Source organism: Caloenas nicobarica, chromosome 1 (genome assembly GCF_036013445.1).
Source record: "Caloenas nicobarica isolate bCalNic1 chromosome 1, bCalNic1.hap1, whole genome shotgun sequence".
NCBI lineage: Eukaryota > Metazoa > Chordata > Aves > Columbiformes > Columbidae > Caloenas > Caloenas nicobarica.
In genome coordinates, this window is record NC_088245.1 from 76,845,153 (window position 1) to 76,866,945 (window position 21,793).

The window sequence follows — 21,793 nt, forward strand, 5'->3', positions numbered from 1 at the left end:
TCAGCAAGTCTGCAAACAACACCAAATTAAGGGTGGGGATTTGCTGCCCCACTCTGGAGGGCATGTTTGCTACTAAGAGGAACCTCCAGAGTCTGGAAAAATGGGCTGACAGGAACCTCATAAACTTCATTTAAAACAAGTGCAAGCTCCTGCACCTAGGATGGAGTAACTTCATTCAACAAGCCTCAGCAGTCTGTCTTTGTGGCAAAGACAGCCAACCACATCCTGGCCTGTATTAGTAACAGTGGAACCAGCTGAACAAGGGGAACGATTATTCTCCTCTGTCTAGCACTTGTGAGACCACATCTGGAGTGTGGTGTCCAGTTCTGGGTTCCTCAGTAAAAGCAAAATATTGACAAACTGAAGCAAGCCCAACAGAGAATGGTTGGGGAATGTGGCTTATGGGGAGAGGCTGAGATCTGAGTCTGTTCAGCCTATAGAAGATGAAGACCTTACTGCTGTCTGCAACTACGTGATCCAAGGTTCAAAAGACGGCAGAGCCAGGGTCTTCTCAAACGTGCATAAAGATACAAGAGGCAACAGACACAAGTGGGAACATGGTATAAGGAAAGAATTTTACTATGAGAGTGGTCAAAAAGTGGAATAGGTGCCCAGAGCAGCTGTGAAATCTCTATCCTTGAAGATACACAAAATTAAACTGGACAAGGCTTTGAGCAGCCTGCTCTAATGAGCTGCTTTGAACAGGAGGCTGGACTCAATGTTCCCTCCATCCTGTGTGATTCTAGGTTTCTTTGAAACAAACAAGAATTTTAAAGAGCCTGCGATGCTGAAAGAAATTTAAAACTCAGTGTTGTGATTCTAATGGATCAAATCTATGGTAGACAAGCAATTTAACAGGACTAAATATTATATTCCATTAACTTCAGTATAAGTTTCTTGTACCATCCATTTAGCAGATGAGTAGGACTAAATACCCAACCGATCGCCAATTAACATTTGATGCTAGCATATGGCTTTGCTGGTGGGCAGGTAGCAAACCTGGTATTAATACAGAAGCTCTATGTATACAAAGATATTAAAGAAAATGTATGGCTGTCATAGGAATTCTGCACACATATCCAGGACAAAATTCATTCCTCAGTAAAATTAAGGCAGCAACCATGTAAGAAATAGATCTGCCCTTCAGGAGTGCCAAGAAACACATGCAAGAACATATGCTATGGGAGTCAACGATGTATTTTACAAACCAAAAAAAAAAGGAAAAGTTCTGAATTTGGGGGAAAGTTACATTTTTTTTTTTCTGATCTCTTATTCTGACTAGCCGAAACAAGCCAAGTGGTTTTGCCCAAAGACCGGGGATCCCCCTGTTCTTGGCATCTGAGAAGTTTCTTCTAAAATATCCCTATAACCTGGAGATGAACTACACCTAGAATTGGTGGGAAAAAGTTTACCCAAACAGTTTTCTCTATTGAAATACCACTTGGATGGAATGGGATATATTTGGAAATTCATCTAGTGATTCTGACATTACCAAGGAAACAAATTGAAGCAAAATGTCAGTTTAAAATATTTTGGGGTGAATAAAATAATCATTTCCAAGCAAAATTTCACCTTTTTTTTCTAAAATAAAGGTTTTTTCCCTCCCATAATGTCTAACTTTCAAGAGATTAAAATTGTTTTCCTCCATAATCAGCCTCTAGCCACTTCACCCTATTTGGATTTGGAATCAACAGAAATGTTTACACATCAAAATTCTGTCAGAAACCCACTGGCTCTAATTCTGTCCTGGGCTTCAGGGCTTTCTCTTTCAGGCCACATCCTACTTGCACCTTCTGCCAATTTGGAATGGGGCTTCAAGACACCATCCACTCTTTCAGCCTCTATCTTAACATGGGATAAGAGATTTTTCCCTTCCTTCTCCTTCTCTGCTACATGGTTCTTCATCTTTTTCCTTTCCTTTCCTTTCCTTTCCCTTCCCTTCCTCCTTCCCTCTCCTTTCCTTTCCCTTCCCTTCCTCCTCTCCTCTCCTCGCCGCTCCCCTCTTCCCCTTCTCCTTCCCCTTCCCCTTCCCTTTCCTTTTATTGTAATCTCAACCTGTATGCAGAAAAATGCTGGAGACATATTCTCTTGCACTTTAGCAGTTCCAGCAAAGAGTGTCTTTTTCTCACAGAAACAAAATTTGTAGAAGTACGATGCTTTACACTTCTGTATGCTTGTCTCTCAATAACCCTCTGAAAACACCCAACATATTCAAAAGTCATTTACCATATTTGGCAGAGGAGAAAAGGCCTCAAAGATAATTATGTGCCTTTGACTTTCCTGTAAGTGTCTAAGAACACTAACGCCAAGTCTGAAGGAGAGGCTTCAAAGGAATTGGACACCTTCGGTATCTCATGAGACACATAAGAACCCACAGAAGTCTACGGGACAAACTCCAATAAGTCAGGCAGCAGTGGTTCTGCTCCCAGAACAATTAATCACACAAAACATTCTCCCCCGAATCTCATAAATCAATGTCATTTATCATTCTTTGAGATTATTTTACTATCAAAAAGCCTGGGATGTCATATTTCACTTATATATAGCCAGATGGTATTATCATCTTACTAACTTCTTAACTAGATAACATGGAGTTTTTGGCAGTTGTGGCAAGCCCTCCTCAGAAAGTTTCTTATCCTTTGTTTGTTTAGTGTAAGAATCTGACAGTAGTTCTGGTAATATAACTTGCGTAAGAGTATATATATTGTTTAGCTGGTAACATCTTTGTTTATTCCTTTCATTACCATAGATTACTAATTAAGAAAATCAACTGAACATCTCATTTTTTTCATGTTTATGCACCAATTACAAAATTATTACAGCAATTCTTAACTTCTAAACTACAGTAGGTCCTTTTTATGTTGAACATAATTTTTACAAAATAACTTGAAATGCTTGGAAACCAATACTTGAACTACAAACTGCATAATGCAAAGCACTGCACAATGTGCCTTTGTTTGCTATTTCTCTGCATCTGACTTTGTTCAAAGTAGAATTCTGTGTGCTTAAAGATCCATCCCATTCTATCAGCTAGCTGTCTTCTCCGTAAATTAGATCAACACTGCAAATAATTCAAAAGCAAATGCATGATGTTTATACTCCAGGCTCCTCTTGTACTAAGAGGTCAGGCATCTTTATCAACCAGTGACCTCCTTTGCAGCTTACAATTGTTATCAACTTGCAACTTCACCAAGATAAATGCAAACTTGTACCAGCAGATGTGCTTTGCTTCTCTCCTGCTATTGTACTGAGCAGAATTTTTAGTATTCATTAAAAGCCGTGACAATCATGTAAGTGCCCATTTAATGCTTTTTCCCTCTCATTTCAACCTTTTAGAATAGAGCAGTGAGTGATATAGTAAAAAGACTGCATAACTGTCTCAGATTGCTTTTTTAGCATCTCTTTGACAGTTCTGTGTTTAAACACTAGGGCTGATGTCTGGGAAATTCACATTAACATACTTTTTGTATGGTGTGTAATCTGGAATAACATTGTAAATGAACACGCCCTCCTAAGTCATCCGTAACCTGCTAGCTCTAGACATTCTCGCATTGTAAAAGCCAGCAATTATATCAAACACTAAAACAGCAAACACATACAACACTGCTCACATTTGCAACACAGAATTTCTTAAAATAAATAAAGGCAAATCAAACAAAAAAAAATCCGATAATAGACCAACGTAGGCTCTTTGATATACTGTGTTTTATATGCACGCACACATATGTCTAATAATTGGCCCAAATTACTTCTAAAGGAAAAGTGGCTTTCCTTTTACCCTGGTTTATTTAATTACCCTGTAATTATGCTGAACCAGCCCAATTCATGCTGCAAACTAGGCTACTAGAGTAGCTGTAGTGAGACAAACCAGAAGATTACATAGCTCTGTACCTTCTGTCCACTAGTGGTCAGTAACAGATGCCTAGAAAATTACACGACTGCAGGGTTTGCCTAGGTTGAACCTTCCTTTGTTATGTCCCCTTAGATTATGACAATTAATGGTTTGAGAATCCCCAACTAAGTAAGTCACAGGGTCCATTGTAATTTTTTTTTCTTTTTTACTTCCTGGAATATAGGCTTGAATAATACACCTCTCTGAGGAGATAATTTCTCTACAACAGCTTTTTTGCCCTTTAGAATATTTTAGTTTTGGTTTACAACATGTATCTGGGGACAATGAAAGCAAAGGAGACAGAGAACTGTGTTAAAAAGTAACAATTAAAAAATTCTTTAGACTTCCTACACAGGTCTCTCCGCACACTGATACAGATTCCTATTCAGATCTTCAGATCGCACAAATATCTCCGGCTTGTCACCTCTGGAAGGGAAGAATACAAAGAGCTGTGTGTCACATCACCCTACAAGACGCACCACACTAATAACAATGCTTAATGTTTGTGTGTAGTGCTTTGCAGTAGGTGTTCAAAGCGCTGTACTGAGAATAATTAATACTCCAACACATTCATGTGGTAGGTGGATCAAGCATCATTTTCACAATTTTACAAGCGGGAACAGTAAAGAGGCTGTCAAATCTGAAGAGGACAAACTAGAATGTGGTTGCCTGTCTTCCTCAGGCTCTTTCAAATATCTCTGCCAGAGGCAATGACAGTTGACAAAATGAATATTCCAGATCTTTCAGTTCCCTGGTTGCTCCTTGCACTTCTGGGTTGAAGTGCCTTCCTAAAGCTACACCTGTCTGCTAGTCTGGAATAAGACTGTTTACTTGTACTCGCTTATTTGGGGGGTCAGAGATCTCAATATTTATGAAAATCGCAGGATGTTTTTAGGTAAGTCATCCTGAAGACTCAGAATCTTGAAGTCTGGCTACTTTCCACTCCCTCAGGGGCAAGAAGCAATCTCAGTATTAGTACAAAAAGCAAGAAATCCCCCCAAATCATATCTGTGTTTGGAAGGAGGGGATGAAGGAAAAATCCTTTAGCACCTACCACTCCTATAGCTTCTACAGCTTCTTACCACTAGCGTGGGAGGAATACCTGGAAAACAGTTGTTCTGGGTCATCTTCCCAATACAGGGATGTAACTTAAATATTCCCTGAGAGTCCTGGCAGCCAGTTTAACCATCACAAGTCTTCAAGACATACTAACTCCCCAGAACTGGAGAAATACTGGAAGTGCGTGTTGCAGTGCACTTTTCTGTGCTGCACTGTCTGAGCCTTAGATGTACAGACAGATCTGAGCGATCACACATTTAAGAAATGCAATAAAAGAACCCAACACTTTTTTTAGTATGCCCAGTCTTTTAAAAATGACATCTGTTCTAAATCCCTACACAGCTCAATGTTTTTTCACTGCATTTCCAAAGCCATTCTTTTGTAAATAGATAATTAGTGCTTAAATACTTCTTTCAAGGGGTTTCTACATTAACATAAAAATAGTGTAATTACCGATGGTCAAAATGGCATGACTACAATTTATAAATTCTAATTTCTTTTGCTGCTCTGAGCCCGATTTTCTTTCTTCTTCAACACAATTTTGATCTGTTTTAAATGTATTATTGAACCTAAAAATATAAAATACCTGTTAAGAGATGAAGAAAAATAACTACCATCATTTTGCAAGACTGAACAGTAAAGCAAAAGTAAAGCTAAGCCTAGTCTTTCAGGCTTTGCTGAAGGTATTTTATTTTTTTATCAAGAACTTAAAAGTAGGGATGACATTTATTGACCAAAATTAGCTGATTTTGTTCTAAAATCTAATACTAGAAACAGGTAATTCTAGTACCGCTAGTTACTATAGCTGGGAAGGCATCTTCACTCTAAAACACTTTTCAGTCTGAAACAAAAATATTAGCCTTTGAGCTGAATCTAACCAGGTCAGCTCCTGAAGTACATGCCAAATAATTTATTTTTTTTGCTTGTTTGTGTACAATATGCAAATAACATTAACATTTTCAGGAAAATACTCTGAACAGCTAATTATTATTTACAACTACAATGCAAAGGCACCTTCTGTTTTTTATTTAAAATTTAGCTTGAACTTGAATTTCAAATAGGAAGACTGTCTTTGACACTGGAAAATCTCAAGCAAACACACTGAAACAATGCGTAGTTTAAAATGTGCTGGCTTAAGTCATCTTTCCAATCCATGCACAGAAGAGAATTCTCAGAGAGAATATGGAAGCATGTGTTGCAGCTTATATCACAGATCAGCTATTCAGTTAAATCTCCAGGAAAGTAACCCACAAGCTCAAAGTGACAGTGAGTCCTGGAGTATACACAATTTGGAAATTATATTACAGACTTCAGCAAGGGGAATTACAAGTGCTACTGAGCCAAGTGGGCAATTTGCAGTGCCAACAATATGGGAGATAAGAAATAGACGGTTTTGGAGTCATTGTTTGACGAGTGCACTAAAGCAGGACGTGTGTTTGTCCTACAACACATTTGATTTATATGCAGGTAGAGAATAAGTAACAAAACCAAAAATAATGATAAATCTGAGGACAAGAGTAGCTATAGTGCATAATGAGCTTGATATATCTTATGATATAATCTACCTTATTTAGCCTTGATTACATAGAATCATTGAATGGTTTGGGTTGGAAGGCACCTTTAAAGATCACCTAGTCCAACCCCTCTGCCATGGACAGGGATATTTTTCACTAGATCAGGTTACTCAAAGACCTGTCCAATCTGATTTTGAACACTTTCAACAATGAGACATCCACAACCTCTCTGGGCAACCTGTTCATTGTAAAAAAAAAAATTTCTTTATATCCAATCAAAACATACCCTCTTCCAGTTTAAAACCGCTGCATCTTCTCCTGTCACTACAGGCCCTAGTAAAACGTATTTATTCATCTTTTTTATAAGCCCCTTTTATATTAATATATTGAAAGGCTGCAATAAGGTGTCCCTGGAGCCTTCCCTTCTCCAGGCTGAACAACCTCAACTCTCTCAGCCTGTCCTCCCAGCAGAGCTGTTCCAGCCCTCTGACTGTTTGTGTGTACCTCCTCTGGACCTTCTCTAACCATATTTAGAAATTACTCCCATTAATTATTTTCAGCTGTTTAAAGTGATGTCATTAAAATCTCCTGGATACACTGGAAAATTAGCCCATGTTCAGAGGTGTCATACCATGCATGCTTACAATGTCATTAGAAAGTTTCACTGGCCTCATGGCCTTCTATTTGACCCTGCCATGCTACATTTTTTGCACTTCATTTTTTCTGATCCTCCAAAATTGAATGTTCAAATTTGGAAGAAAATACAGTCAGACAAGAAACTAGGTAAAAAAAAAAAGAAGGAAAAGATTAAATATAAAAATAGGAGAAAGGTCATTTTGGGGGAAAAAAAAAAAAGAGAAGGAAATTACCAGGTTGGCACCATTGGCAAGTTTTGTAAACTGACTATTCATCCCTTTTTCCCTTCTTTTTCTAAGCTACTTTGCATAAGGGTAGCAAAATAGAAATCTGACTTACAAAAGTACAGCATGATACTGAATGACTGGGCAATAAAAGGACAGATGAAACTGAATATAAATTTATGCAGAATAATTCAAGTGCTGGAAAAAATATACCAACTATAGATACACACTGACGGGTTCTGAACTAGGTATTACCATTCAGGAAAGAGTTCATAGAGTTATAATAGGCAATTTTATGAAAATGCCATCTCATTGTTCAGTCACAGTCAAATATAAAAACAGAATAACCCACAACACTAGAAAGGAAAAGAGAGCAAACTAGGAATGTCATTATTCCAGGGGATAAATCTGTAGTATACTCAGATCGTGTGCAGTTCTGGTCTCACCATTTTTAAAAGGATATAGAACAAAGAGGTACAAAGAGGTACAAAGGCATTTAAGGACTTCTAAACAGTCTTCAGCCTGAAAAATATCTTAAGGGCAGATATTGGGAGAACCTATAAATTCTTAAGCAGAATGAAGAATGAAATTGTTCCCTTGCCTCTTCCTGTATTAGGAAATACCAAATGAAACTAGAAGATGACAGGTTCAAAGTAAGCAAAGTTCTTCACACAATCCATATCACATTGTGGAACTCTGATGCAAGACTGTGTCAGCACTCAAAATTTGCATTGATCCAAAAGGCAATTAAAAAACTCAGAGAAGAAAAATCTATGTATTAAATACAAAGTAATGCTATGGCTCAGGAAGTCCTTGGACTGCCTACCAGAGAAAGCTGAGAAAATATGCACAGCCAGTTATCACCAGCATCCAATCTCCTCCATAGAGTTATGCATCAACCTAGCCCTAGTAAGGCTTCAAATCCCTCTCTGGGAAGGCAGGAAGGGGGCTTTGAGAAAAAGAAAAGTGAAGGAAAACAACTAATTACTGAAAAGGACAAAGTGAAATGGAATGAAGTGGAGGACTTTAGGTGTCAGAGGATAAGAAGCATAAAACCAGGTGACTAAGGGGCAGACAGAGCAGAGCACCTTGGCTGCTAACCACAAAGACAACACTGGGCTAGAGAGACATATTATCTGAGCTGGTACAGGCCTTCCTGTGTACCCACATACAGTTAGCCTAAAAAAGAGAGAACATATTTTAGGGTATGACTCAACAAGCCAACGTGCCTCTATTAGCACAACACTTGAGCATGTGCTCGATATAACCATAAGGTTCATGGAAGTTAACGATGTTAATGTAAAATATACTTTGCATCAGACAGGCACAGAAATTTTATGTAGAACAGAAAGATAAAATCCAAACTTGCTGAAAGGCCTCTTGAAAAGATGTAATAGGCCCACAGCCCAGAGTGGCACAGACCCTAGAGGGTATGACGGAACAGAAGGCCAAAGGTAGGAATCAATGCTACGTAGAAAGATATGGTGCAAAAGCAGGAGGAGATGTCCCTAGTGCCTAAGAGAAAGCTGAGATCAAGGGAAGGTGTAACAAACAAATATTTTAGTGTGCATTCCAAGGCTTTAACAGAGTTCTAGTCTAGTAATGGCAGAAGACATAGATCTGACACAGAACAAAATACATGGGAAGGAAGGTGATCCCTGTGCTATGGGATGAAGGAATGGACAGGGAAATTGGGTGGCGGCAAGTAAGAATGATTGTGGAGGTAAAAGTCTGTGCCAGGGTCTGTCAATTACTTTCTCAAGAAACTAGTAATATGTTAAGACAAGGAAGAAGGAGAAGGTTGAGTAGGCTGTGGGAGATGCAAAATCATGGCAGTTACTTGAAGCAGCTACCTAGAAAAATCCAAACTTGGAGACTAGTGCCTTTCACAACACAGGAACAACCAACAAAAACTTGAAATTTCTTCTTCTCAAGGAGAACACCTTTAACCATTCTGCCATTTACTACAGATTTTGCTAACACTCGAAGTGAATATTCAAGAGTTGATAAACTGTTCATTTAAAACAAACAAACAAAAAACTTTCAAAAAAAGCTAAAGTTTCCATTTTGAAATCTCATCGTCTATAATAAAAAAAAGTTTACAATTTTGAACGGGAACAAAACTTTAAATGCTAGCTGAATGAAACCCATGCAGTGACCCCAAAATATTTTTCTACTGGATTTTCCAGAATGAACTAAAAATTAAGTTTCCCATTTTTTCAAATGGCCAAGAAAGTGAAAAAAATCTTTTAACTTGCTAAATTTGCCTATCTCAAAGATGCTCTTTCAAAAATATAACTCAAACCACCACGATCACCTTTTCCCAAAACGCACACTACCATGAAATTGGAAGCATGCCTGAAAAGTCAGAAAATTAAGCCTTCTTTTGGAATAAAAATGATGAAGAGACCATCACAGAAATGCCTTGGGAAATCTCCCCACCATACTGAGAGGATTTCAGCTTAAGGACTTCTTCAGAACACTGTGCAGCTGTGACCAGCAGGGAGGCAGATGGAGAACTAGGGAGAGAAAAACTGTGCAGCAAGTAATGTGCATAGCCCCCATCCTTGCTCGCTAGCAATATCCCAAAGCACTTTTCTTCCCACACTAGCAGATAAATAAAATGGGTATTATTTAGAAGGGACAGCCATATGGTTTGTATAATCTTTATATGCTATTTTCAGTACAGTATTATAATGCATGGTAGAGATCTACAAAATAGGATTAAAATTCACTTTCTGTTTTACAACCGACCTATGCACATTTGGATACAGAGACAGAGGTGAGGGCACTATGTGTTATGTTACTTTTACATGCTGTCCCTACCCTAATACTCATAAAACAATGCAATTGCTCCATGTGGGGCATATTATTGGGTTCCCAAGCTCTAATAAATATTTATCAGCCTTGCTGATAATTATTTGCTAGTAAATATTTGTTCAAATTGTGAAGTCCTGACTTTTTTTAATATTCCATTTCAGCCTACATGCACCTGTCTGCTTTATGCCTTCCTAGTGTTGAATGCTGTCATATGCAGCAATCAGAAAAAACCAGGAAAAATGCAAAAATATCAAGTACAGGAAAGAAAACCTTAAAACTGAAATCCATTACCCTTAAACTGTGTCCTTGCTTTCTCCAACTCCTTCATTTCCTGTCACCCTTTTTTTGATAATGAAGTATCAGAATCAAGAATCCCTTTTTATTCTAAATTAAGGTACCCACATTGCTGCAGGAACAATACCGATCAGGGCTTTTGTCTGGATACAGTCTATGCTTTCCAATTTTCACTGTCATTTTTTTTAGCATATACAAAACATTGCCGAAGCACATGTAAATCACTGCTCTCTTGCCCAATGGAACAGAATTTCAGTTACCAATGCCAACAGTTGCCTACAGAAGGCATCTACATCTGGTCTGCTACATCCAAGACAGCAACCACAGGCACATGTTTCGCTTTGTTTGGGAATTCATCATTGTGCTGCAGCTGAGCCTCAGATAAAAAACACTATGAGCCTCCGGGGTTAAACAGACAAATGTTTTCAGTCACAACAACTTTTTTTGCGGGGAAGCAGAGCCATAACAATGTATGTAAGAGGTTTCATGTAAATCATTAAAGGCCTACTGACTTAAATTGTTGCTAACACCAAGAAGTTGCTTAATGTACACTTGAGAGTGTGAAGGCAGAACAGATGAATAGTCTCACAAATCTTATTTGCTCAGTTGGAAAAACGCAAAAATATTTGTTAAAAAAAAGCTGATTCCTGCTCATTGCCATTCAAATTTAAAAGTCAAATTAATATTCATCATTTTTGAGTGCATGATGGTTTTTACTGGGAGGCAGAAGGGGTAGATACAATCAGTAAACAAATTTACTTTCAAATCCACAGAGAATTCAATACCTACCTAGCCACTCGTTGAATTTTTTTACTTCACTAGGAAGTCCCAGCTCAGTAAAATCACCAGCATGTATTAACACATCTCCATATGGCATTTGGATGGGATCAGTTCTTGAGTGAGTATCAGAAATACAGACAAATCGTGTATATCCTGGAGGTTTGGGAGCATCATGGGGCACCGGATCAACCCTGTAGGAAACGCATCATAACAAGGTTATGTACTTCTTAGTGTCTGCTTTGCAATTCTAATACTATTTTTTGCCTTTACAAAAGATTACACAGACTCCTAGATCTCTCTGATGGAAGGGATTTATTAAAACAAACCTAACACTAATGGGAGGTGTAAAAACTCTTGATGTTCACATCACAACATTTTCAGTATTTGTAGGGTAGATGGATTAATTTAAAGAGATTAAGGAAAGGCTGCAACTCTGAAACAAATACTTACAAATAAATCAAAGGCATTGCCAGTTTCAAAGGAACAGTAGTATCCCCCTCCATTGTTTAAATATGATTACATGGTACACAGAGAAAAGATTTATTTAGATACATAAATACATTTAAATGCATTTTTTCTAATCATAACTTTTTTTCTGCAAGTTATATAATTGCAGCAAATTTAATTAACACATTTTGGAGATATGTTTCAGTGTATTAATGCCAAGTAAGATAAGAACTCTCCTGACAACAGCTGTAAATGTATGTTCAAGCCTGACTATTGTCAGGACAAATGTGGCAACTTTCTGGGCTTAATTATACTAAATGAAATCAGATGCTATGAGGGGTGAGGCTGCATTGTTCAGAGCCCAATTTCGATATTCAAAACTGAGGAAACGAAAAGATCTGACCCAGTTTGATGAGACTTGTGATTTAGAAGAGGAAAGCAGAGAACACCTCTCTGCTATATGAGGAATATTTATTTTCAATTCAATCTTTTTACCCTCAATCCATATTTTATTAGAATATATAGAAGCACATGTATCTATATGCAGCTATAACGTATCTGCTATTCCAGTCAGGGAATTCTGGTGGAATAAAATCGAAACGCCAGATGCACAAGACTTACATTTATGTCACTAGAAACTAGAGATATATAGAGAATTGTTATGAATTATTTTACTTTTACAATATTTATTTTGAAAAGACAAATAAAATTAGTTTTGTTCACTGTTGTAGTATGTAATACATATTCCTATTCCTTGCTGGTTATGCTTCAATTTAGGAGCTTACTTTCATTTAAACAAACTCAGAAAAAAGTTTGAGATCTTTGCCATTAATAATATTACTCCTGTTTACTGGGTAAATTTTCAGAAGGCATTTTATTGCTTGAAAGACGCACAATAATCATCTTTAATCCCACAATCTTTTCTCTAAGTCGAAGAAGAATTCCATAGGCAGGTAAACTGAGGTGTTACTGACAACTTCACAAGATTAGTGAGAGGGTGAGGAATAAATCTAAGACACTCAAGTCTTGTTAAATACAGAAAAAGTTCTTAGCATTTTCTACAATATAACTACAAAATTAGAGTATAACAAATTATTTTGTACCCATCTTTCCTGTACCTTTTTAGGAAGAAGAAATGATGGGTTTTTTACAGCAGCACTGGAGAAACAGCCTTTTAGTACCAGTACCTTGTAGTTGTCATTCCGAAGTTCCAGTTTTTGAGCAGGAAGTAACCAAGTATGAGGTAAGGAGTAAAGCCAGCTGTGATCAAATCACACCTAACGAACACCCAGCACTATGTACATGCTAGCGGGACATGTAAGCAAGCACGTACTGGAAACTGTAAAACTTGGCTGACAAAGAGTGGAACGTTTGGACCTCAAGAGAGACCAGCTGCAAACACTGTGTGTCGGGCTGAGGGAATGTGTGTGTTGGGAGAGGACCACAGGCATGTGTAGAAGGACAGATGGGAAAAAAAAAGAGATGCAGAGGGAGTTAGGTATAGGAGGTCACAACCCCAAAACAGTGCAGCTGCATGACTGCCATCGCATGTTAAAAATGCCTGTGTTTTGGAGGGAAGATAGCTGCCGCAGCACGAGTTCCATGGGTGGTGAGTGTGGAGGTAGCAGGGGTGCAAAGGCATATGGATGGCGAATGGTAGGGTTTACACTAGTGAGTCGGGCTTGTCATAAGGTGCGAGCTGTGTGAAGGGTAAATGCATTCAGTTCACGGCATTCCTCCACAAAATGAACTGGGATGGCTGGATAAAGATGATGAGGAGCTGACCCTGGCTATCACTGCAGCCATTCAAGTTAAAAGATTAAACATCAGTTCAGTAAACAAATTTCTGATTACTGCTCTCCCTGCCCAGCACTTCCCAAAGTGAGTTACAGGACATATTAGTAAGCCAGGTTTAAATTATGCATACTACCCTGGCACAACTTAAGGATATGGACCGGTCTAAACTACCACTTTGGGGCTTTTCATGGTAGGGTAGCCTTTAAGGAAGGTGCTGCTTCTTCTGAAATCTTTTGAAGCTCAGCACACCACTAAATTGCACGTTGGGGAGTAGCATGCATTTCACATGTTGTTCCTCTGAAGCTGAATGGAAAAAACACCAGACTTACCATGGCAACCCATGCAGCACATAATACATATGCTTTTTCTTATAGTTTGGGTGGGGATGAGGAAGATGTGGACAGCACTTTCCTGGTTGCTGAGGTATGTATAACTTTTAAATCTGTGCAATGGGCCAGAGAATTTTCATGGCAAAAAAGCGTCAGTACAAAAAAAAAAAAAAGGCAACAAATAAATGAGATGCAGATTTTCACACTGAAGTAATATGCACACACTGAGGCCGGATATAGGTAAAAACATATGTCAAGTTTCACAAGCGCATCTAAGTTGTATGACTGGAAATAATTTCTGAAGGCTCCATCCCCATACTCTTGCGTAACGCATTCCCACAGCAGCTGTCACACCAACACCCAATGCACTGCTTGCAGCACAATCAGAGGAATAAAGATCTGCTGATTATTTTTGTGCTAATGCTTTTCCTTTTCTTTAAAGCAGGATGAAAACTTGCAGAGAAATTGAAAAGCAAAGTTAAAAAATCCCAGAGCAAAATCGCTGCCAGAAGTTCCTTTATACACTACATTTCAGCAGTTCCACAAAGGAGCAAGACAGGAACTTCCCAGAAATGACTGATGGACTTGAAAACACTATCAGAATTTACCACCCTTCTTGTCAGTGGCAAGCCAGTCATCTCACAAGCACAAGCACAGGAATGGCAGAGTAAGATGAGGCTAGGAAAGGGGTTATGGGTGCTAAAAAGTGAAACAAGAAATATAATAACTGCACGGAGGACCAAGGAAGAGCTGCAAGACTGTGCTTAAAGTAGTTTACTATGAGTTCAGATGTTAACAGGTCTATGTGAAATCTGTTTATGATCATCTGCAACATCACTAACCTACCCATTTTGAACTATACATAATGGCAAAGCCTTCACCTCCCTAAAGTTAACAAAAAAACTTGCATGGAGTAAAACAGGGCTAAGATTTCACTCATAACAATCATGTGAATAAAAGGTGCTTTTGTTACACTTTTTCTGTCTATTTCTCCCTTCTTTGTTACTAGTCTATTCATTGGTGGGAGGCAAAAGCATTCCTGCTGGTATTCAGAAACATTACTTAAAATTTCTGTACCAAGAGGAAGAGTAGGTCAGATTGTGGCAAATGTTTCAATTGATTTAGCCTGGTTTTCTATTTGCACAAGCTTCAACAGTATTAATCATTCATGAGAGACCTCCAAGCTCTTCTGAAGAGCCTTTTTCTAAGGACAGTTTATTTCTAACTTCTTGCTTAGGGGATGAACTTCTATCATGCAGTTGACTGTCCAAGCCCACCAGTAATATGATTTGTTATTGGTTAGATGTTTAGACAGCATATTGTTGAGTAACCAGGCAAATGCTAATAACTTATTTTCCACCCAGTAAAAATATTCAGCTTTAAGTCCAGTGAAAAAATTCATGAGTGCCCAGGAACTGCCTGAATACTCACAGAGAATGGCTAAGCCTCAACAAATACAGCAACCTGCATTTGGCTTTTTCATTTGCAAAAGTATTTCTGAACCCACATTTGTTTGTTTGTACTTTTGCTACCATTTGCCAGTTCTATAAATAAAAGATGTTTCCCAGTGCTAACACTCAACTCATTTTACTGTTTGCATTTCAATAGTACCTAAAAAGCCCCAACGAAGACCATAAGCTAATACACTGCCCCCAAAAACTGTGTTTGTTCACCACCCTGGTATATATGTTAGTCTTCAGAATTTTTTAATATAGTATTTCATTTATGCCAAAGAATGCACATAAGCATTCACTAAACAGACGAAGATCATTCAACCAGTCATAATTGCTGGGGTTTTTTAACTGCAGAAATCATGGCCTACGTTTGTAAATTACCAAATCATATTAAATATCAAAAATGTGCACAAGGTGATTATTTATTCAGTCTTCCTAAAGGAAAAAAGTTTCCTTTAAAAAAATGAAAACCAGCCTCCTGATCTAAAGATAAGGCTGCTTCTCTCTTTAATAAACACAATAAAATGGTGCAGACATTTTTATTCCCTATAAAAGTATTTTACAGTAGAATTTTATACTTAATTTATTTGTAATAGCTTTACTGTTTTGTTCTTCCTTCTGGCTTTAAACTTTATGGCAGGTTTCATTTTGTAATTATAATTCTCCACTTTACATTACAAGTAAATCATTTAGAACAGTTAATTTTACTGATGTTGTCATTATATAAGAAGTCAGAAACAAACACATTATTTTAATTACTCTTTAAGCACTTGGCATCTTCGGCACATTGACAGGAAAGGAAGTTGTCGGATGGGTGCCCACACTATTTTATTTATTGATGTGATTTCTCCCTTGTATGTAGCTGCAATATAACTAACTAAACAGTATGTGTCGTACAGATACAGGCTTGGTATTTTCAACAGCCATTTACATCAATAAGCAAGTGCACAATGCAAACAAACGTTATTAAGTTTGCAGAAAGTATAATCCTTGAAGCATCTCTTATTTTATTACCGCTGCTTGTTGTTTATCTCTTTTTTTAATAAGTATTATGTATAAAAGTTACATTGGTGGAGTGATCTTTTCCCCATCCTTTAACAAAGTACTTATACTTTCCAAACAGACTGATTTTGTATCATTATTGTAATTATTATTAGTAAGGCGGCAAAACAGTGTTCTTTAAACTCTTTTTGACTGGTCCATCAAATACCACATCGACAAGGCAATAACAATTCAGAAGGCTGTGCTGGAGCAATAACAAAACTATAATACTTACATTTGCACATGTGGGGGCTGAAAACGTCCCTGGTTAATGTTGTAGAACGTGAAAGCCTGTGTGGGGTTGGAGCTGTATTCATCCACTTCAATTATGAGTCTACTGTGCTGATGCCTTCTAGCTGCCATAATGTGCGACTGGGCGAAAGCCATGCTTGCACTGCGGGGTTTGTTTTGTTCAGGCGGTCATATCTGCTATCTTCCTACATCGACGGAAGAAGACCATGACATCTCCTTACCTACTCAGCACGCTCCTCTTCAAAAAACCTAAAATCAGATTGAAGAGATGGAGCATAACTGTTTGACAGTTAATCTGTTTGGAATTTGCTTTATTTAATATGAGATGAAGATAGATGAAGATGAAGATGAAGATGTAGATGAAGATGAAGATGAAGGGGGGACGTGGAGGGATGAAGACATACAACTCAAAGATCTCATCACAAATCCTTCCAACTCAGCATTTTGATGAACTTACTTTAGTTGGGGATGGGAAGCAGGGAGTGGAAGTAAACTTGTTGAAGAAACACAGGGGCAACTTGCTCAAATATTTCAGACATCTAATACAAATCTAAAAGACAAGGCAGTCATTCTTCAGAATGGTGTGTCAAATAATAATGCTTCTTCAACCGAATCATTTAATTTCTTTTTTTTCTTTATTGCATTGCTGAATGTTTATTCCCCATCCTCTTTCAAAAAAGGCCCACCAAACCCAAAACTGAATACATGGCTGTGCAAGACTAAAATGCAAGTTAATTAAACAAGAATCAGTTTAACTAATTCTTCAGAAAGTCTGTGCCGTTTATGACTGGGAAGCATTGCAAGCGGTTGTTCTTTACATCCCAAGCAACAGAACAAATGGCCTTCTGTGCACTCTCTCCTGGTTTTACAGTATCACCGAAGGAACTCCTGACACAGATCCAAAGAGCTCTCCCCTTCAAACATTCTCTTCTCAGACAGCACTAGCCCAACATTCTGGATTCACTGGAAAAGAAAGTGATTCAAAGGCTAACACACAGTTAAATGTTATTAAATATTTAAAAAGTAAAATCCGTACAGGTTTTATGTTTGGGAATAAATTTTTCCCTGAAGGTTATGCAAGTCTAGAGCAGCAGCACTGAAAATGGGTAGAAGAACAGCAAAGTTAAACCAACTGGAATGCAAAGAGCATCCCCTAGAAACAGCAGAAAGTAATTTACATGTGAATTTTAGTTTTATTTCCCAGTTTTAATAAAAAATGGATTATAAGCTATAAAGGTAGGTATTTCTACAGTATAATTTTGCATCCTTTTTAAAAGTTGCCTGTCTTAAATATTTGCTTTCATGCAAGCGAGGGCTCTTTTCTTCTAGGGAATATAAATAATCTGCTTCAGAAGATGTATTTCATGAAAAGCCATGCTAGAATGCAGCAATTCACTTAATATGTGCAGTCTCTAGAAAGCAGGACTACAAGTATTTTATATGACCTTGCTGATATGCCTTACTTCCATTCTGAAGGGATCACTGCCAAGGGTGATAGATGAGGGAGGTCTTCACAGTCACTCAGATTTTTAAAGCGATTTACAGGTACTTAGGTCCAATTCAGTTCTAGTGGCAGTCAAGCACCTAAGCATCTTCAAAAATCTGGGCTTCAGTCCTTTGCTTAACTACTACAGATGTTAAGTGCTCCAAGAAGTGGCTGCGTATTTTTGTTTTGGGAAATCTTGTCCTTAGGAAACTGAAATGAGAGATTCAGCTCAATTGTTGAATGGCTGCAAAATTATGACAACTTGCTGTCACTAACAACCCACAGGAAAACAGTTTGAGAATAAAAGAGCAGATCCCTTCATGCTGTCCCCTAGAAATGAGTGGTAAGGAAATGGCGGAATAACGACAAAGAAAATTTTGGATTTTAAACACTGTCAGATGCTGTGTTCAGGCTACAGAACAAGCAGCAGCACAAAGGAATGTGCCAGAGCAGGCGGATGGATGGGAGGCACGATCCTTGTAAGAATAACCAAGTACAAATTGCTGCATTTAGGAAATAAGAAATTATGATGGCAGATGTGAAGAACCCTCCCTGAGGAGCTTCCTGTATTAAATGATGCATTTGTAAAGAAGTTTGAATAGGCAAGGTCAGAGATTTTATAGGAGGCAAACTCTTCTAAGTGAACCTACTTCTGTTTGAAAGAAACTGTTAGAACTGGTGACCTCTAGAAATATTCTCTAGTAAGATTAATAATTTATGATTCCACAGCTCTACATAAGGATTTCGAGCTACCTGAAAAACACAGCCTTTGTTTTATAATTCAGGGATTATGCCCACTTTACACACAACTGAACTTGAAAAGGAGTTAGGGCACTGCCTCGGGGACCCAGAATCTCCCTTTGGCCTTAGTAAGTTCTTAGGAGCTCATAGCAGCTGAGAAAACGCCTTCTGTCAGCCTTTTCTTTGGGTCTTGTCTTTTCTGACTTCTCTCAAGCTATACATCAGATCTGCTGCAGAAACAGCAGATGTATGCAGGTACCCCAATATCCACCCTTAAGCTCTGCTTCCTCCTTCTGGGTAAGTGGAAAAGAGCACTTACCCAGGCAAACTAACTCAAAGGAACAAATTTGTTTGCAAACAGAAACAAACCACAGCCAGCACACCACTGGTATACCCTTTAGTGCTGAAGAGTTCTTTCAAGCAGGGAATCGATCCTTGCACATGGGAGAGTGTGTTAATCACACCATTAGGCCAGCTTGGGAGGATGCTAGCCACAGACATTCAGCAAGAAGTTCACCATATAAACATTTAGAAAATGGGACGACAGCATATTTCACAAGAGGTAAGGAAAAATAAAAAAGATGCCACAGCACTGCTAAGCCTTCTGCCAAATGACAGTCACCCAACATCAACCCTGGACGCATAAAAAGCATCCAAGACTGAAGAATAAAGAGCCAGATCCTGCAATTTAAAAAAAACCAAAAACAACTAGCAATCATACGAATAGCCTATGCTAAACAAAAATCAGATCTGTAACACACATAATCAGTAAGCATAATTCAATAGCAAGCTTAATTCAAGCTCATTTCAGAAACATAGACAGATGTCTTTGAACCTTACCTTTCAGTCTAGGGCTTTCTTCCTGCATAAGTGGTTGGCTGACTACTAACATGCTTGGTGTTCGACAGAACAAGCTGTCTCTTTCCAGCTTGACTGATAACCAGACTGACACCCATTACTCCCCTCTTTCTGTTTCCATTTCCAATAGTCCCCCAAATCGTAACTTTTTCTTTCTTTTAATATTCTGAAAATTCTTCTTTTCCCAAACCAGAGTATAAAATGCAGCAGGGAAATAGTTATCTGCTTCTATAGCATGCAAGGTTTTAAAATTATATGCCCAGCATTTCCAACACAGAGCTTTAAGACTCAAATCCCCACAGCAACAACATGCTAACCATCCTCTTCCCCCAGACTTATGGAGCTGCGGGATGTCTGCCAGGGAAAAACAGAGAAATGTAAAAAGGACTGCAAGAACATGAATACTAAAATAAATATCACAAACCTGGCTGTTAGAATCACAGACTGAGAAAAAGCTATTAAATCCGCTAAGCCATCTCCCTACCGATGGCAGGAATGTTCTCCAATACACTATTTTTCTGCTGCTTTCTCCAGCACGTGTTCAAATGTTCACAGAGCTCTGACCCAATGCCCACTGCTTTGGACACTGCTCTACTGTTTTCAGAAGGCTTTGCATCAGGCCATAAACTATGTGGATTGAAACATCTCTCCAGAGGAATTACTCGACTAGGCAAGCGCTTAAACCCAGACATATATTTAAGTTTGTTGATGAGATCCTCAAATAAATCTTGGTCTTAAGATTTTTTTACTTTTTCACCCTGAAATTTCTGGTATTTTCATCTCACAGCCTTCTTGTATAGCTGGCATAATTATTTCCCTCTTTTACATGAATCTTCCGGACTTTTTATGCATCCTATTTCTCTTTTTTTTCCATTCCAAGCCAACATTTTATTTTAATCTCACTTCTTCACTCACAAATGCTGTTTTATTCTATGTTCATCCTTCAGTTCACTCTCATGTCCACTGTCTCTCACCACATCTCATTTCATCGTCCCCACTGTTCCCTCCATCACCTACCCTTTGTTTCAAGCCTAAAAACAACACTGAGACTTCTTGAAAATGATTCCAGCAACACGGAATACAAGTCTAGACTTGAAAACAACATGGTTTAAGCGGGTGTCATAGAAATAATAATTAGAAACCAAGATAAAATACTGATGATGATGATAATAATAAAAAAGAAGATATAAATTAAGAGATAAAATTGTGAAGGAGTTATCTGTTGAGCAATGAACTTCACTAAGTTACAAAAAATCTGGAAGTCAAGAAGCACAACATGGCTATAGCACATCCCGGCAAAAGCCAAAGAGAGGCAGTTGCCAGATTCTGCACTAATAACAGTGAGATGACATAAAGAAAGAAGAGGATGCTGGAACTCTCGGCAGTACCAAGATCAGTGGCAAAGAGCTAGCTACAGAAAACATGATCATTTTGTTCAGAATCTGACAAGGTGGGATTTGGGGAGGCAATGAAGAAACAAAATGTAGTATCAAAAAAAAAAAAAAAAGGTATTTTCATGCAGCTATAAAACATCAAAGTCATATTTTTTTCAGGGAAAGCCAGTAAGACAACAGCAGTAAAATACCTTAAAGAAGTGCGTGAGAGTTTGGGATAGACCACATAGTGACATCCTTGCTTCTTGTGCAAATCTTGGATACTGTTAACCAGAAACCCTCCCAAGAGCTTCATCAAGTGTTCAGATCTTTCCGTATACTGCACTACGCGCTCTTTATAAACTGCCAGGTCATCCTTTACGCAGGGAAGTAGACTTTTTATTTAAACCCCCCAAAAAGCGCTATAGAATATCGTGCAGCAATCGTCCAAATTGTCATAGTAACATTCCTATAACCACTAGTGATTGGCTTCATTATCACAAATTACTACTTCTGTTTTAACCCACCCCCCAAAAAGCTTGTTATAGACCGACCAGCGATAAGCAAACATACTGGAACCAGTAAAGCAATCACTTACTATGAGACATATGCTGAAAATGCAAAAGGTTTTTGCTGTCTAAAACACCCATTTCAGATAGTTCAGGTAGAAGCCAATCAACAGAATTACTCTACTATCTTCAGTTCTGCCATCAGGAAATGAATACTGAAATAATCCTAAAAAGGCATTATTCTGTGGGAAAGGATGAGCCAAACGAATCACTCTGCAGACGAAACC

The 21,793-nt window shown here is 38.2% G+C and overlaps 1 protein-coding gene across 2 annotated transcripts in view; it reads right to left on the bottom strand.

The window, feature by feature from the left end:
• The window catches only part of MPPED1 (metallophosphoesterase domain containing 1), a 65,700-nt gene that overhangs the window by 34,233 nt on the left and 9,674 nt on the right, over positions 1-21,793 (bottom strand). The window contains exons 2-3 of one of the 2 annotated variants that reach the window (XM_065639952.1): positions 16,523-16,788; positions 11,225-11,410 (exon numbers count right to left, since the gene is read on the bottom strand). In XM_065639952.1, the coding sequence (XP_065496024.1) occupies positions 11,225-11,410; positions 16,523-16,674 (338 nt within the window). In that variant the 5' untranslated portion in view covers positions 16,675-16,788. Of the gene's footprint in view, positions 1-11,224; positions 11,411-13,792; positions 13,905-16,522; positions 16,789-21,793 lie in introns of those variants that run through there. The other variant, XM_065639961.1, reaches the window with a different exon arrangement.